The following is an 18549-nucleotide window of genomic DNA, read 5'->3' as shown; positions in this document are numbered from 1 at the left end:
TACATTTAATGTACTCCTCAACAATGAACTCCCTGAAGAAGACTGCTTTAGTTGAAACGCGTAGGGGTATTGTTGTGTTGTATCATGTATCATGACATCATGTATAATTTTTGTTGTTGACATGTATGCCTTACTACTTGTATGTATCATGTTTCTATTTTATATAGATTGTATCAATAAATTCTTTAATTCAACCTCATTGTTCCAATTCCAAGTGTCTTTTGGTGCATCCAAAATCCCATCCTATCTTCTCCATTTGTTCTAGCAATTATTGGGATGTGGCACCTTCCTGACACCTGGATAGTTTAGGCCTTTTTGATAAATATCTTTTTCTAGCACCATAGCTTGTAGACTCTATAGCTTTCACAAAGATCAAATAATATACACTAATAGACATGTGCGGTTCGTTTCTTTCCAAATCAATATTCGGACAATTTTTTCGTTAATCGGAGATTCGGATATATCCGAATTACAATATAAACAAATTTTATCGAATGCTTCGAATAACGGAACGAAATTCATTCGAATTTTAGAAATTAGAATCGAATTTTACATTGAACTCCAGTATAATTCTAATGCCCTGTACACACGATCGCACATTACGACAACAAAATCCATCAGATTTTTTCAGACGGATGTTGGCTCAAACTTGTCTTGCATACACACGGTCATACAAAGTTGGTCGGAAATTCCGAACGTCAAGAACGCGGTGACATACAACGAGTCGAGGAAAATTAAGTTCAATAGCCAGTGCTGCTCTTCTGCTTGATTCTGAGCATGCGTGGCACTTTGTGCGTCGGAATTGTCTAAACACGATCGGAATTTATGCGAACGGATTTTGTTGTCGGAAAATTTTAGAGCCAGCTCTCAAACTTTGTGTGTCGGAAATTCCAATGGAAAAAGTCCGATGGAGCCCACACACGGTCGGAATTTCCGACAACAAGCTCCGATCGCACATTTTCCGTCGGAAAGTCAGATCGTGTGTACGGGGCATAACTGTACACATATTGCTGAAATCAAAGACTGTGTGTGTTATTAGAGTACCATTTTGAAATAATGCTGTTTTTGTTAAGGTGATCTCAAGAGTCATTGTAATCATTTGATGAAGATTTTTCTTTTCTCTGTTCACTTTGCTGCATTCAATTTGAAAACAATATAACATTTTCGTTTCGACCAATTTGAAAATTCATAGATTTGAACGTTTCGAACCAAAAAAATCAGTAAACTCAAAGAAAATTCTAAAATTCCGAATACGAATTCCGAATACGAATTGAATGAATCAACCGAATTGAACTAAATGAAATAACTAGATCAACAAATCAAAACAAAAGGAAATAAAACTAATTTTTTTCTTCATGCACATGTCTATACACTAATTTGAGTTATTGTTACCAAAGATATGTAGCTGTATAAATTTTGGTCAAAATTTATGAACAAAAATGACTTATTTGCAAAATTTTATAACACAAACTAAGAAAAATTTTCGAGTCATTTTTCATTTATAGTGCAAACAATAAAAACCCAGTGGTGAATAAAAATCACCAAAAGAAAGCTCTATTTGTGTGAAAAAAATGATAAAAATTTCAAATGGGTACAGTGTTGCATGACCGCGCAATTGTCATTTAAAATGTGAGTGTTAAAAGCTGAAAATTGGCCTGAGCAGGAAGAGGGTGAAAGGGTCCAGTATTGAGGTGGTAAAAGAGTCCCCTGCTAAACTGATGGGGCCTGGGCCCCATACAGGAAGGCCAGCTCTAACCCCTTATCTGAGGTCCTGAGAGGCGGCCATCTTGGTAGGGGCAGCGATCTCTGCTTTACTTTTAGTAGAGCCTTACAATGGGCCTGCTGATCCTCTCATTTACTGGAAGCCTACCAGACAGATCCTGTCTGATTGCAGATATTTGAATCTGAAATTGAAATGTGACACCGAAATTTTAGGAGTCTTTGTATAAACAGTTTGCTGAAGGAATGTGACTCAGCTAAAAGGAAAGTTGCCATTCTATTCTATGTTATAGAACTACAGTATATCGTATGATTAAAGCAGGATTTAGTGGCCAAAACTTGGTATTAGTTTTTGAGTTTTCAATCTGGACATTAAATATCATTTTGGCCTTTAGATGGGAAACTTTCTATCGCTCTCCCGATGCTTTTTAGTAAGTTAAAGTGCAAGTCCGGCCTAACACTAAAATCTCTGCATCTATAGACATCCATTATCTAACACTAACCTATCTAGCCTTGTAAAGAAGAAATCAGTATACATACCAATCCAACCAATCCAATCCAAACCGATCTCCAGCGGCGGAAGCTCTGCAGAGGACACAGCCGACTGGGAAATGAATGGGAAGTGACGTCACCCATAGACTTACTATGGGACTTCCGTTGTCGGACGTATCCTCTGCACCCACCTCCACAGCGAAGCCGCGGCTGACAGCTCAGCGTGGGATTGGGTCGGATCGGCTTCAAAAAAGGTATGTATGCTGATTTCTTCTTTATAGGGCTAGATAGGATAGTTTTAGATTGTGGATGTCTGTAGATACAGGGATTTTAGTGTTAGGGTGGACTTCTACTTTAAAGCTGAGGCATGGATACTTCTCCATAGTTGCATTGGTCCAACTTGAACAGATGTAAGTATGTACAGTATGTGCCATACCTGATACCCTGGAAATCACTGTAGCAGACACTGCCACTACAGTGATCCCCACTGGCTTCTGGGTCTTGAAGTGAGCAGCTGTCCTGCTGCATTGTGAACATATGAAGTTGCTTGCTTGGAACGGGCACCATTCAGAGAATGCTTTGCATTTTCTCAATGAATTTAAAGGTTCTCTGATTGGACAAGGCAGAGAGGAGAGGCATAATAATCCATTAAGAGAAAGTGTCTAGTTATCATTCAACTTTTCCCAATGTTAAATATCAACCTTGTTATAAATAGGCCCCTATGGGTGAGCGTGCCATACCTGAAGCATTCATGTAACCACAGCTTGGTCATACTGTGCTTCGTATCGTGTAGGTCGCGGTGTGCCCGTAACATGCCTTGGAATACCTGAGAAATTGGAAATATAGATGTTAGTGATCTTTAAGTTCCCCCTATCCTGGTGCAAATGTGCCAGAATATCTTTTATAAATGAGCAGTGTGGCTGGGCAGTGGGGAAAGCGAATAGAATTCTTGGGTGCACCAGCAGAAGGAATTAGGTCCTGATTCCTTTATATTAATCTTACGTTATCACTAGAGGGATCACCAGTAGGAAGAAGAAAGTCCTGATTCCTTTATATAGATCTTAAGTTATTTCTAGAGGGATCCCCAGCAGGAGGAAGCAGGCCCTAGTTCCTCCATAAAGATCTTTAGTTATCACTAGAGGAATCACCAGCAGGAGGAAGGAGGTCCTGATCCTTCTATATAGATCTTTATATCACTAGAGGAATCACCAGCAGGAGGAAGGTCTTGATTCTTCTATACCCGGAATATGCAATTAGCGGACCTCCAGCTGTTGCAGAACTACAAGTTCCATGAGGCATAGCAAGACTCTGACAGCCAAAGCATGACACCCAGAGGCAGAGGCATGATGGGACTTGTAGTTTTGCAACAGCTGGAGGACCGCTAATTGCATATCCCTGTTCTATACAGATCTTTAGTTATCACTAGAGGGATCATCAGCAGGAGGAATCCTGCACACGGTTTGATCGTTGTACAACCGAGAGTCTGATTTTTGTCAAAAGCGCGTGTGCAGGATTTTGTCTAGCATACTAACTATCCGCAAATGATCGCTTGACAAACACGAACGTTGTGACGTACTATGAGAGTATAAAGAGAAAAATTAATTTCTCAAGCGCCACCCTTGTGGCCCCTTCTGCTAATTTCGTGTTAGTAGAAGTTTGGTGAGCGTTGATTCGCGATTTTCAGATCGTACAAAACAAATGCCTTTTAAAATATGATTGGCATACATTGGATACTACATCAGTATCACCAGCAAAGCAGCTTCATTATTATCCCATTAAAGAAGATGAGAATGTGTTCTGCATTTCGACATTTCATCAACTGCTGCGTCACAAGTTTTAATTCTAGATTACGAAAGGTAGTCCCAGTCGTTCCTTGATTCCGATCATGCGTGTTTGTACTTTAGACTTTTGTGTGACGATTTCTGCACTGACCATCCGAAAATTGGACGTTGACAAAAATTTTATAGCCTGCACATCCAGCTCTCGTCTGACGAAAAAGTCAAATCGGCTGTTGAAATCACTGTACTAACGATCCGAAAATCCGCAGACAGCTCGTCTTACCATTTTTTTCTTCTGATTTTCGTATCGTGTGTACGAGGCCTAAGTCTTGAATCTGAAGTAAATTCTCCAATCTAAAGCCCATAAAACTCAAAATCCCCAATTACAAGTCCTGAAAAAATAGCATAGACTGCTAAAATTCATAGAATGTGTTTGCACACCAGGACGACTGTATGCCAACCCCCTGTCTGCCTAAGCCAGTGCCATCTTAAGTAAATTCCACATCTCTACTTCCTCACTGGCCGTTCACCAAGAACGTCACAAATAAATTCTAATGAAAGAATCCAGGTCTTGTTTCAGAAGCATAGTTGCCATGGTGCCGCTGACACAAAACACCCGGTCACTACCCTTCCCCATTGCTATTAGTTAATGAATAGAGAAATAGAAGTTTTTGAGAGCTCCTGCCAGGAACAGGGGAAGGACTGATGTCACCCCGGCACACAGTAGAGCAAATCCCAGCACCTGAAGGATGTTGAGAATTTAATAATAACTGAGCATGTGCCACTTGCCAACCTGACATAGAAAATTGAGCAAAACAATGCAATGGAATATGTTCTCCAAAAACTGTTCACTACTTATGGACGAGCTGCTAAATGGTACAGTCTTTAATTATTGAGTTTACTTCTGTATTGGCGAATTTAATGGCGGGCTTTTTTTTCTCTTCATGACTGTCATTATTACAATTATATTTCTCATAAATTACATTTCTATACAACTCTATAGGCAGCTAAAGTAGGTCAAATGAAGGTCAATGGCACCGGCAATTAATTCTCAATGGTCTGAGAAGTCTCAAATTGATGTCAAGATTTTGCTGCATTTTCCGATAAAAGCCCATTGAGAAACCTTCTAAATCCTTCCCAGAAACAAAGCTGAGAGGAAATTAGTCCACTGGTAGACAGGAACTAAAAACTGTACAATCATTTTAAAGACGCTGTTTAGAAAACACAAAGCTTACCAATCTATCTTACTTTCCAATCAAATGAGAGTTTGATATTTTCCCCATTAATACATTTTCTTAATTCAGCTCCACTTGTGACTCACCTTGGAGATGTCCCTGAGGTTAAACAGGTAGTGGATTTTGGCAGGGGTGGGCAGGAATCTCTGAGTAACTGCGTTATACAGCTCTACGGTTGCCTGCGTGATTATATCCCCAACTGGTTTCACATCTTCCTCAAAAAGTTGCAGCTTCTGGCTCATCATCGTCCCAAAAATCCTCTTGATCTGAGATTCCTGCAGAAAAGTGAGTACATTCCAATATTACCAGATCAGTCATGACTGGCTTGAAAAGAGAAATTCATCTTGTAAACCTGGCGCTAAAAAAAGCCTTCCCAGAAAAGTAGAGGCTTGGAAAAAGGTTGGCCAACTCCATATTAATGCCCATGGTTTTGGAATGGGATGTCCAACAAGCTCATATTTTGGCCACAGGGTGTAAAAGGAGATATATTTGAGCCAAGGGGTTATTAATAATATTTAGTATAAACTTCAAAAACACTGAAAAGAAAAAAATACTCTTGACTCACCGAGGGGAAGGTCATATTAATCAGGTTGAATCGGCTCTGAAGGCGCCCAGAAATGGCAGTTCGGCCTCCTCCAGGGGGACCCATCGCTGCCATAATGAACATGTCCTGAGAAAAGTGAAAGGAAGGTGTTTGGAGAGAGAAGATAATGTTTTGTATAAGAAAAAAGTAGAGAAAAGAACTTCAAGATACATCAAGGATAACATGAGGCTGCTGACCATCTGAAGAACATGGTTCCTCACCTTGACATATTTGCTGCTTTGGTTCTGGCGATCATACCAGAAGCCATAATCAATCCAGAGCCGCAGAAGCTCCAGAGGTGGCTGTGATCCGAATGTATCCTTAGCTGGCATATTGAGGTCATCCACGAAGGTCAGGAGGTGTTTGCGCCCAGCAGGTACATATACGCCCTTTGTCCTCTTCTCCACACGACTCTCAATAATATTTTGCACGTTGCTGGAGCTTGTCTGAGGAGGAAAACGGACATTGACCCTTGTGAATTACAAATGTACCATAAGATATTGACTTAATATGCAGTGCTACTTCATACGCTATCAAGGTGTGATAGGGGCATGGAACACGGCTTGCCAAGGCATACACATGGGGCAAGTACAGGAACAGGCCTTCCTACTGACAGAAAACATGGATGTCTTAGTAAGATATGGAAAAAAATTACAAAGTGCAGTGGCCTATTGCAATTAATCATTGCACTCATTTGGAATCTGCGAAATGAGTTCCAAAATGTTAAATACTATATATCTACAGATATATAGAGCATGCATTGGTTAAACCACAATCCATTTTTTTTTTGCTGTCTATGTTCTCATTGGAACATTTCCTCTCTATTTTTGCTCTGGTGATTCCAAACTTTGCATTTGCCGTCACATTTAGGCCCGGCCGTAACGGTTCCTCTGACAGAAAAGGGGAATCTCCCCAGTGGAGATACAGACAGAAATAAAATCTTGAAAGGGTAATAATGCCCACTTTGTACAAAACTGAGAAAAAAATTGGGCTTTGGATAGACTTTTATCAGACTTTAATTCACTTGGAACATCAAACTGAGCTGCAAGTCTACAAAAGATTTTTTGGGTTGTTTACCTGTGCGGACATGTTCACAGTTAACAATGTCCACTTGTTGGCATCTAAAGACTGCAGAACACTTTGAGCAATAGATGTTTTCCCAGTACCCACTGGACCGACGAGGAGAACCGGGTTCTGGTGCGTCACCAGGGCACTAACAATGAACTGATAGCGCACTGTGTCCACTGTTGGCACCATGATCTTGTAGAACGGGAAACTGTGAGGAGCAAAGCACAAGGAAAATTACACAAACTGGAAATATCTCAAAAACAGTGGACAGTAATCTGAATTAGAGAGATGACTTAGGGCCAAGAGCAGAGCTGCCAATAGGGGAGTACAGGCAATACACCCGTACTGGGCCAAGATGCGCTTGTGGGGGCCCAGGGTTGGCAAAAGCAGTATAGTACTATTAAAGGTGTACTGTGTGTTAAAGTATCAGTGCAGTAGGGGCGTACTGTGTATTGTAGTATCGGTGTAATAGGTGTGGACTTTGTCTTGTAGTATCGGTGTAGTAGGCTTGTACTGTGTGTGTTGTAGTATCAGAGTAGTAGGGGTGTACTGTGTGTTGTAGTATTAGTATAGTAGGGTTGTACTGTGTGTTGTAGTATCAGTGTAGTGGAGGTGTACTGTGTGTTGTAGTATCAGTGTAGTAGGGGTGTACTGTGTGTTGTAATATCAGTGTAGTAGGGGTGTACTGTGTGTTGTAGTATCAGTGTAGTAGGGGTGTACTGTGTATTGTAGTAGTGCTGTAGAAAGGGTGTACTGTGTGTTGGGGTAGCACTGTAGTAGGTGTAGTGTGTGATGGGGCCCCGAGGCCCTGTTGGTAGGTCATATGGGGCTGCATAATTTCTAATGGTGGCATTGGCCATGAAACCTAAATTGCAAATTGGTTTATGCACAGAAATGTAATGATGTATTATTGAAAAAAGATCTTCCAGAGTTATCTTTAAGTTTAGGTTGACCATGTGCATGTACTACAAGTTCATGTCACTCAACATTGAGAATAAAAAAAAAAAATTGCCTGGTTCCTGGTATAAAGCTAAAGTAGAGACAGAAGACCAACGCTTCCAAGTCATAAAGTACACCCTTATCAAGATTAAAACAAAGCTTTATTTGTAAAGAAACTGGAACGCATCTACGTGTCTGGTGGACTTACTCGGTAGTTCGCAAATTCTGGACAGAGGTGTTTGCCCTGCTCTCCAATGTACTTGGCAAAAACATTGCTTTAGATCTCACAGTAGCTTTACTGAACAGGAGTCCTCCAGACATTACCAATGAGCAGTCCAAACTGTTATTACAAATCAAGACTGCAAGAAAAAAGATGGTGGCGGCTGCCTGGAAAATTGTATTACTTAGCTAAAAATCGAGTCATTGCCATGATACATGGCAAGATTGTAGCTACCCTTTAAGACCAAATCTCCAAATATGCTAATATTTGGTATCCTCATATAGATAAATTCCTCCCCTTAAGCTTTGACACCACATGGCTTGACCCAAAATAAAATGCTACTAGCCATATATCTCCAAGTGATATAGCTTTTATCACCTAGTCCCCCCCCCCCCCCACCTCCCCTTCCTCGGGAGACCTCCCCTTGTCTCTCTCCCTTTTTAAACCCATCCAATTATCCTCCTACCTTCTTCCTTATCCCTTATATTGATTATCATGGGACAAGCAACTTGACACAAACACATACACTCTTATATTCACCTTCTGGCAGACAAAAGTTACAGTATATTGTGTTTGGCTTGTCAATTTTTTTGTAACACCAATCTGATATACTGTATATGACTGTTATCTTACGAGGTCTGTCCCATCGGCCAGTTGTTTTTTTTGGCAGATTGCAAATTTGTAAAAGAATAAAAAAAATGTGAACAGAAAACAAAGCTTTATTTAAGTTGACAATGGGAATCTTGAATCATCGAGCGAATGCTGTCCTATAGGATATCTTCATACCCTAAATGCTGGCAATTATGCACATTTAAAAAAAAAAATACTTACTTGGCTGGAATTCGCCAATGTTTGGGCAATCTGTCCTCAAAGTTCATCCAGTTCTTTGTTTTTGGGTCTACAAAATACTCATACACCGTGTCCTGCAAGCAGAAGAGGAAAAAAATCCTAGGGTCAAGTATTAGACAGAAAAATATGTATTGAACATTTTCCTTACCTTGTTCAACAATAGTTAAGGTCCGACATGTTATCTGAAGACTGCTGGGTTTTTTTTATTGGTGCAGTTGATTCTTGACAAAAATTTTAGCGTTATCTTAATGCTAAAATTACCGTTACCTTTAAAACACACCACACACTTACAGGATAAATGTATCACGTCCACATTTTACACATCTGAAAGAGCAATGGTCACTTACTGACCATTAACTTTTAAACATAGTCCTAACTGCAAACCCAACCATTAACCGCTGTCCGCCCACAACCTTTATATTATTGTTCCTCAGCATGAAGGCCCATGATGGGGATAAGTTAATAACCCCTTTGAGAACCACTAGCTAAAACTCTGAGCAGCTAGCAGCTCTCATTTCCAGCCGTCGCCAAAAGTTCTGGTCACCACTAATGACTGGGAACTAATCAGAGTAGATCACCATCACATGATCACTATGCCATCTTTGATCATATGCAAACTGGAGACTTTATTGACAAAATATGGCTGTAACCAAACACTGCTGTCAGGAAACGAATGCTCATACTCATGCAGCTAATGCTCATGTGCCAGCACATAGATGAGCTCTGGCCAGTAAGCGGCATGCGCTGACACCTGTGTGCACCAGTGTGCATTGGTATGCATGTACGTGTGCTCGCAGATGCTCAATCCCAGGAATGGCGCCATGTTGTCTATTTGAGATGCTGATGCGAGTTGGACATGTAGGCTTTCATGGAGTTGAGTTTAGAAGCTTTGCGTCAGGGCTGGGCTCAGCCCTTCCTTCTCAAAACTGTCTGCTCAGCTGTCGGCTAATTGCCAGCTCCTATCTCTCCACAGTGACTCACCTGTTGATGATCCTGCTCGTCAGTCCTGCCTACTTAAGCCGTCCAGTCCAGATGATCTCTGCCTTCGCCTTGGTCACATCTCTAGAGTCACTCTCCTGTGTTCCTGTTAAAGACTTGCTTGGCTGACATTCCTTCTGGCTTCGGATCCTGTTTGCTGTTCTACTACGCTCATCTCTGGCTTCCTGATGTTTTGGCTTATCTGACTACCCGTTCCGGTTCCTCAACTCTGGCTATGTTTTGACTATGTTTACCTTTTTTTTATTAGTATTAAACAAGTGTAAATTTAACTGTACTTCTGTCTCAATCTGTTTCATGGTTTCTGACACTTTTGCAAAACAATTCCAAAACCCCCTAAACTCAAATTTAGAAGCTGTAGTGTACACGAAGCCCTAAAAAGTTCTCACATCTCAGTTTACAGAATTCAAAGAGTCATCACAGCAGTGGTTTGCACCTTATCTGACGGTTTTAAAGAGGTTTCAACCAGAGAAGAAGAGAGCTGCAAAGAATGCTGCTCTGGTGTGCTGTCTCTTTAGCTAACCCATAGTCCTCTGGTAGTCCTTTGTCCTGAAAGAACTGTTTACTTGTAAAAATTGTATTAATATATATTTGATATAAAACCACAATTTGAAAATGTATCAACTAAAAAAAAAACCCCTAAACTAAAAAAAACCCCAAACCATTACAGTTTTCTTTTTAAACTGCTGATCTCGACCCTCAGAGATATGACTGAATTGCACTTGCATGGATTGAGCCTCCCCTTAGGTTTCAACAAACTTGTAGAAATGTTTAAGTTGCTTTTGCTGAGTATATCTATTCTTTATAATATGTTTTTTTGGACAATCACCTTATATGGAAAACTTCCTTCGATCCCTCTCAGGTAGTTGTCAATCTTCTTTCTCCCGTCTTCATCCACAGAGGCACATACTGACCAGACCAGGCAGAAGAGGAACCAAAGTTCCACCATGCTGCTGTAATTGTCCTGGTCTGCTGGATTCACCTATGATGTGAAAAGGAGATATAGAATAATAATTGGCTGGAGCTGATGCAAATATACATGACTTGGCCGAGATTGTGTTTGAAGGGAAACTAACTTGAGCTTCATCTAAAGCGTATTTAAACCCAAAAAGATACAAATTTTTGTTCATATCTATTACATGGGAGCTGATGGGATTAGTAATTTACAGAAAAAAATACGATTTTTGCTTCCTATTCAGCCCATAGAAATTGAAAAGAAAATGGAATTTCTGGCAAGATCAACAGGTATTTTTCTGTACTTGTTTAAATAAAATGCTATCAGCCTGAAACATTATAACTAATGCAGCAACCACATCTATGGACTGGTAAGCTTCAATTTATAACATTTTTGTTCTTGGGTTTAGTCATCCTTTATAGAGACATTATTTTCATTTAGAAGCAAAACTGTCTCTGTTTGCAAACTAAAGTACAACCCCAGGTCCATAGTATAGCTTGTGATCATAATCTTCCACTGCAGCTCTACAAAAAGCATATGTAAATATAGATTTTTTAAAAATGAATATACACTATATTACCAAAAGAATAAGGAAACCTGTCTTTACACGCACATGAACTTTAATGGTAACCCAGTCTTAGTCCGTAGGGTTCAATATTGATTTGGCTCACCCTTTGCAGCTATAACAGCTTCAACTCTTCTGGGAAGGCTGTCCACAAGGTTTAGGAGTGTGTCTATGGGAATCCTTTGTGCACTGGTCCAAATCATTTGGTGGAGGGGGGGTTATGGTGTGGGCTTGTTTTTCAGGGGATGGGGTTGGCCCCTTAGTTCCAGTTAAGGGAACACTTAAGGCGTCAGCATACCAAGACATTTTGGACAATTTCATGCTTCCAACTTTGTGGGAACAGTTTGGGGATGGTCCCTTTCTGTTCCATCATGAATGCATACCAGTGCACAAAGCAAGGTCCATAAAGACATGGATGAGTGAGTTTGGGGTGGAGGAACTTGACTGGCCTGCACAGGGTTCTGACCTCAACCCGATAGAACACCTTTGGGATGAATTAGAGCACAGACTTTGAACCAGGCCTTCACATTCAACAGCAGTGCCTGACCTCACAAATGCGCTTCTGAAAGAATGGTCAAACATTCCCATAGGCACACTCCTAATCCTTGTGGACAGCCTTCCCAGAAGAGTTGAAGCTGTTACAGCTACAAAGGGTGGACCAACTCTATATTGAACCCTACGGACTAAGACTGGGATGCCATTAAAGTTCATGTGCTTGTAAAGGCAGGCGTCTCAATACTTTTGGTAATATAGTCTATATTTACCTCACTGTTTAACTGCTTGCCGACTGCCGGCTGTCAATTGACGGCCAGGCGGCGCAGATCTCGTTGCGGGAGGGCATCATATGTCGCCGTTGCTTTCCCGGCCCACCAGGGGGCGCGCCCGCCGGGTCACTGGGCACCCGGCGGCTGCGATGCTCGCCGGGCACCCGCTATTGCCCAGTAACATAGCAGGACCGTGGATCTGTGTGTATAAACACACAGATCCAAGTCCTGTCAGGTGAGAGGAGACCGATGTTTGTTCCCAGTACAGAGGAACACCGATTGGTCTCCTCCTCTTATGAGTCCCCTCCCCCTACAGTTAGAAACACTCCCTAGAAACATAATTAACCCCTTCCCTGCCCCTTAGTGTTAATCCCTTCCCTGCCAGTCACATTTATACAGTAATCAATGCATTTTTATAGCACGGATCGCTGTATAAATGTGAATGGTCCCAAAAATGTGTCAAAAGTGTCCGACATGTCCGCCGCAATATCGCAGTCACGATAAAAATCGCAGATTGCCGCCATTACTAGTGAAAAGAACACTGCTATAAATCTATCCCCTATTTTGTAGATGCTATAACTTTCGCGTAAACCAATCAATATATGCTTATTGCGATTTTTTTTTTTTTTTACCAAAAATATGTAGAAGAATACATATCGGCCTAAACTGAAAAAAAAATTTGTTTTAAAGAAAAAAAATTGGATATTTATTATAGCAAAAAGTAAAAAATGTGGGTTTTTTTCAAATCTGTCACTCTTCTTTTGTTTATAGCGCAAAAAATAAAAACCGCAGTGGCGATCAAATACCACCAAAAGAAATCTCTATTTGTGGGGAAAAAATGATAACAATTTCATCTGGGTACAGGGCTGTATGACCGCACAATTGTCATTTAAATTGTGACAGCGCTGAAAGCTGAAAAATGGCTTGGGCAGGAAGGGGGTGAAAATGCACTGTATTGAGGTGGTTAAAAAGCCTGCTTATAGAGTTCAGAAGTTCAAGCTGTAATTTACACACAGAAGCAAATGACTGATTGCAGTGACTCCTTCCTTAGAAGGATAGCTTAGTCCCATGTTCTAATCTGTCTGACAGTAGATAACTACTGCTTCACTGTATATTTAGTTAACCCATGGTACTCTGGGAATCCTTTGTCATGTAGTAATTTTGTATTTATTTTTCAGGATTATTTTTTATTGAACATTTTTCCAAAAGAATTCAGAGTTGACAAACAAATAGTAAGTTAGGACACACTCCTACATTTTTGAAAAAGCGATAACCATAAGTTGCACCCAAAGCAAGTCTCCATCTCCTTAACCAGTAAGTGATTCACGAACAAAGAAAAGGGTATCTGTATACTCATACAGAGCATTGAAGTACAACTAAAGGCAAATTAATATTTAGCTTTTTATTGAGGTCTGTGTCCTCATTAGGAAGGATTCCCCCTCTCTATTTGTCCTGTTTATCATTGATAGTAAAAGTAAAAGAAAATCCCAAATTGGTTATCCCCAGAAAAGTAATAGAGGGGAAATCTTCCAATGGGGACACTAGTACTGGTGACCTGGGGGGCCCCAAGAGATTACCTTAGACCGTAGCCATCAAATAATTACCTTAGACCGTAGACATCAAATAATTTAGAAAGATTTGCAGTCAGTTTTTTTTATTAATTTTATAAAATGCTATTTTTTTCCATCCACTCACATATGGAGGGTGATGTAGTGGATTTCCAGTATCTGGGGATAACCTGATCTATGAGAAATAACTGTAGTAAGCCTTTTTTAGAAAAGGCTATATAGCCTGGGAGACCTGAAAGAAGGGCAAGTTGCGAGAAGTTGGATACTTTGGTCATAGCTCAAAAACTGATGTCCAAAGAGAGGTAAGGTGTGGGAACAACTCCCAGATATGGCTGGATGATTATGACATCTCCATCAGGGGTCAGGTACTTATGGAAAAGATGGTGTGAAGCCTGGAAGGAAAACAGTATCGCCTAGTATTTTAAAGTTTCTTTACTGGTTTCAATGGCAATAGACATCTTGGGAGACATGATATGGGCTTTATCATCTGATAAACTACAGATCATTTCTTTTTCCCATTCTGATAAATAATATGGAGTCCCAGGAGTGGCGTTAGTAAATACAGGGATTACAGGGATACAGGGACCAGCACCAAAGCATATTACCCAAAATGCTGAGAGGGCATCTGTTACAAAGGGAGAGATAGACGTTGTTGGACAGCAACATGATTTAATATCTTACTTCTGGTATTTCACTTCCTGGTTGACACAGCCAGGTAACCTCAGTTGGAAGGAAACACATCAAAGCTTTATAACCAGAAGAACAATGGCTTGGCTCAAGCCCACCTGCTGTGACATGTGTGATTACAGGCTTCAAAGAGAATAAGAGCTAGCTGAGAAGGCACAGGGCTAATGGAGCTGCCCCTAGTGGACAATTCAGCATGCTTCCTGGAGAATGGGCAGACATTTGAAGGAATACCTCTCTGCAATATCTATTGGATAAAAGGCAAATGGGGGTGGCTACGAGTGTGCGTGTATGTTTGAATGAAAGGGGCACACAGGATTTTGCTCTGTCTCTTTGTTGCTCAAAGCCTGCCATGAGGGTGTCCCTCTGCCATATTGGGACTTTGATCTGACTGAGGTCTTGGGCCTAAATTCCATGTGGCCCAGACCCCTTTTATCATCCAGAACCAGCAGATGAAACCATGTGTGATAAGTATCTTTGATATTTCATTGTTGTTATATGTTGTAGAGATATGCTGTTTAGTATAGTGTGTTCTGATGGTAAGCTATGTAACATTGCAATTTCTTGTAATACCTTTATGTCAGTTTTTTCCTAATTCTGCTGTTTTAGTACATTCCTATTTTATTGGGAAATAAATGTAACTTGTTTACTAAGCAGAGGTGTTTGTTATATCATTGTGCTTATCAGACGCTTATAGACTAACTAATTATAGGGACTAGACAAATTAATACACAGATATAATATTAATTATTATAACGATTACTTCAGATGTTCTTAAGTTGAAAATAGGCCAACCTTTGCCTGGGGTCTAAGTTACTCTAATGATTTTTTAAGGGATGCATATAGTTGCAAGCCAAAGCTGTGTGCATTGGAGAGATGTTAGTCACAGGCCATAGGAACAGCCTAGAAGAAAACCAGATTGCCTAATACTGGGGTCATTGGGACTATGGGAGATGAGATTTTCAGCATCCTAATGAACAAATCCCACACGTTCCGAAGAGGTGGTAAAGAAAAAGGGAAAGAGATATGAGGGGGTTGCATAGAGGGCAGGATCCGCGGCAGGGAGGTAGAAGAGATGGGAGATAATAGTAATTTAATCCAGAACCATTGCTTGTGTGGCGAATTAAAGATCCCATCTAGTAGTCTAGTTAATAGTGAATCTTTGTAATAAAGGTGTAAATGAGGTAGGCCTATACCTCCATCCTGTTTTGTTTAAAGAGGATATCATACCGAAGACGCACCAAGAAGCTTGCCCATACGTAGCAAAGAATATAGTAAAACAAAAATGCATATAAAAAAAAAGAAGATACGAAACCTCAAAACGTATACAAAATTCACCCAAATTAAAACTGATCCCAAATCCTTACATTTTCTCTTCAAGGCTGTTCACCTCTTACAGAAGACTCACCCCATTCTCTGGTGTGGCCAATGACTCATACAGCTTGCAGAGGGAGATGACCCCGCTGGTATCCTCTTGCGGTACAAGGTCCTTGCAGTTTTGGTGTTTGTACTCCAGTATCCTCCCTACGTATTTGTCAAACATACGCTTGAGGCTCTCCGCTTCCACCTACACAATAGACAATATTTATTAACCCAACACCAGTTCATAGAAAATGAAACCACTCTAGCTACAGACTGTAGGTGTAAAAAGGGAACCTGGCCCCATTTTGGGACCAAATTTCTCTGCTCCCCTTTCTTTCACAATTATGTCTCAGATTAATGAGCTCCCGGTTTTCAAGGTCCACTTTAAGTATGATGAGGGTAAGGAGAGTTGGCGTAGTGGAGTGGGCATTAACAAAGCACTTCTGTTTAACAAAGATGACAACTATGTGTGGAAGGGGCCTCCTGTACCTTGTGACCAGGCCATGGATCTCTATAACTCAAGTTAAGTTCCTGTTGCTACTGGAAACCAACCACTAGGGAGGGAGCCTGAACATCAACCCCCTCACTACCGGAGGACCTTTCACCCTTACGAGGCACCATGACTGCTTGCTTTGTGTCTTGAAATTGCGCTTGGTTAGGCATAGCAACTTCACTGCTTCTCTGCTTGACTTGCTGAGTAAACTTGTTGTAGCAGCTGAACTTCAAATATCACAAAGGCTTTACAGACGTTGGTTCTTTAGATATGCAAGACCAAGATGCACCCCTTTGAATAACTTCAGACCAGGCTCAGAACAGTTAATGCAACTTTACTTAATAGTCTTTCAGCAATACAGTTCAGTGTTAACAGAGTCCATTGCCTAAACCTAACTATAACTGAGTTGCTGCCCAGTCATACCTCTGCCAGGTAGTAGTCCATGTTAGCGTTCCCCAGGTGCTGGTTGATCTCTGGATCCTCGGTGCCACTGACAATCTGCAAGGTGCAGCAGTCCTCCTCACAGCTTAAGTAGTCGAGTATAGACAAAAAGCAAGCCCTTGGAACACAGCTTTCCCCATTTTTTATATCACAGGTATGCAGGCTGGATCCAATATGCCCGGGAACTGTGCACACACTCTTAACTCTTTCCCCTCTCAGCTTGGGCTAGCCACTAACTAACTGATGGAGCAATAAACAACCTGACTACATATGTACATTTGTTGTTGCCAAGACATCAAACTTTGCTGCTTTTTAGATTGCATGGAGGTGGGATCTGGGACAACTGCACTGCTGAGTCTCTGCTGGAAGGGAAGGGTAAGGAGAGTTGAGGTGCTGAGTCACTATAGGAGAGAGGAGAAGGTAAATTAAGCTGCTGAGTCCCCCTTGAACAACTTCAGGGCTTCTGCTATGTTCCCCGCCATGTGAAGTTTTTATCAGTTTGAAGGGTGCAGCAATCCGAATTGGTGCTTTTGTGTTCCTATGCGTGATGGAAAGCCAAGCTAGCATCTTCATACAGCAGTGGCACAATAAGGCAGTAAGTCATCTAGGAGCGGTGAAGTGTTCCTTCAGTTTTGAACCTCAAGGATGAATTGCTCCACTTGCTTGTTTTAAAGCTCAATTACTGCTTGTTAAGAGTATATAAACACTTGCATTTTCATAGCCCAACCACAAGGTAAAAAGAAAAACAGAGCGGGCGCTATGTATATCTTTAAACTCATCTTTTGAAAAATGTTCTGGATAGTGTATACAGCAATCCACAGTGAAGACTAAATAACAGCACATGCACAATGTCATTTCCACCAAGGTAAAAAGTAGAAGCTCCTCCATCTTTTTCTGGAGCAATAACGTAAAAGGCTCAAGTTGGCATCTTATTAACTCTGTTTAGCTAAAGAGAATAAAGAAGCTTTGCTGATATAAAACTATTTCTTGGATGCCCCATTGTCAGGGACACAGAGACATGGGACGTACAGCATCTTTTAATTGCCAGTTTCCTGTGCTCTCTTTTCAACTACCACTTAGTCCACTAAATTCAAGAAGGCTGACTAGTATCTTACCTTAGACCTCTTCTCTAGCCAAGACTGGACATACGGCTTCCAGCCCAGGCTGATGTGGTCGGTGAATACCATACCGCAGCGTGACACTGTGGCTGGAGAAGCAACGGCAAGATCTGCAACCTCAAAGAGCAGAGACACCTGTGTACGGACAGACAAACAGACAGGTAAGCAATGAAGCAGCTGCTTTAATGACAGTCGAGTACCTGTCTAAGCAACACAACTGTAGTAAACGTTGACTTTGAATGCCTGTCTATGGCACAAGCCTTACAAGTCTAAAAGTTCAATCTGAAAGGTGAACATTGTGATAAACCAGATGCTTGTGAAAGTTTGGTCTGAGCACCCAACCAATAGACAAGTAAACTTTTGCTCTGACTACCTCTCTAAAAAAAAGGCTGACATATGTTAAAGCTTAAATTGAGTATCTGCCTAAGAAACAAGCCCAATACCTAACACTAGTAATAGTGCAGCCCAAGACAAGCCCTGTGTGGTTCCTCAATTCTGGGTCTCTTGTTTAGTGGGTACACCATTTTTGTTGAGAGAAACCTACCAGAGCCCCAGCCCCCTATCATTTTTAATTTTACCTACTGATAATTTAAATGCAGCGCCACATGTATGTATGTTTAAGAGATAAGCCTGACAGTTTTGTAACTTCAGCTTGAGAAACAAGCCAGATACTAGACGAAATTCAGTTTGAGCACTTGTCTAGGACACAGGCCAGGTGCT

At 41.0% G+C, this 18549-nt stretch overlaps 1 protein-coding gene across 1 annotated transcript in view; it reads right to left on the bottom strand.

The window, feature by feature from the left end:
* The window catches only part of DNAH2 (dynein axonemal heavy chain 2), a 391751-nt gene that overhangs the window by 119285 nt on the left and 253917 nt on the right, over positions 1 to 18549 (bottom strand). The window contains exons 44-52 of the mRNA XM_073623723.1: positions 17827 to 17964; positions 15824 to 15982; positions 10709 to 10861; positions 8866 to 8957; positions 6885 to 7083; positions 6029 to 6253; positions 5790 to 5894; positions 5311 to 5499; positions 2952 to 3037 (exon numbers count right to left, since the gene is read on the bottom strand). Of these exons, the coding sequence (XP_073479824.1) occupies positions 2952 to 3037; positions 5311 to 5499; positions 5790 to 5894; positions 6029 to 6253; positions 6885 to 7083; positions 8866 to 8957; positions 10709 to 10861; positions 15824 to 15982; positions 17827 to 17964 (1346 nt within the window). The remainder of the gene's footprint in view (positions 1 to 2951; positions 3038 to 5310; positions 5500 to 5789; positions 5895 to 6028; positions 6254 to 6884; positions 7084 to 8865; positions 8958 to 10708; positions 10862 to 15823; positions 15983 to 17826; positions 17965 to 18549) is intronic.

This window comes from Aquarana catesbeiana, linkage group LG03, assembly GCF_042186555.1.
Source record: "Aquarana catesbeiana isolate 2022-GZ linkage group LG03, ASM4218655v1, whole genome shotgun sequence".
Classification (NCBI taxonomy): Eukaryota; Metazoa; Chordata; class Amphibia; order Anura; family Ranidae; genus Aquarana; species Aquarana catesbeiana.
The sequence above is the reverse complement of the archived record's forward strand: the minus strand, read 5'-3'. Positions and strand labels throughout refer to the sequence as shown.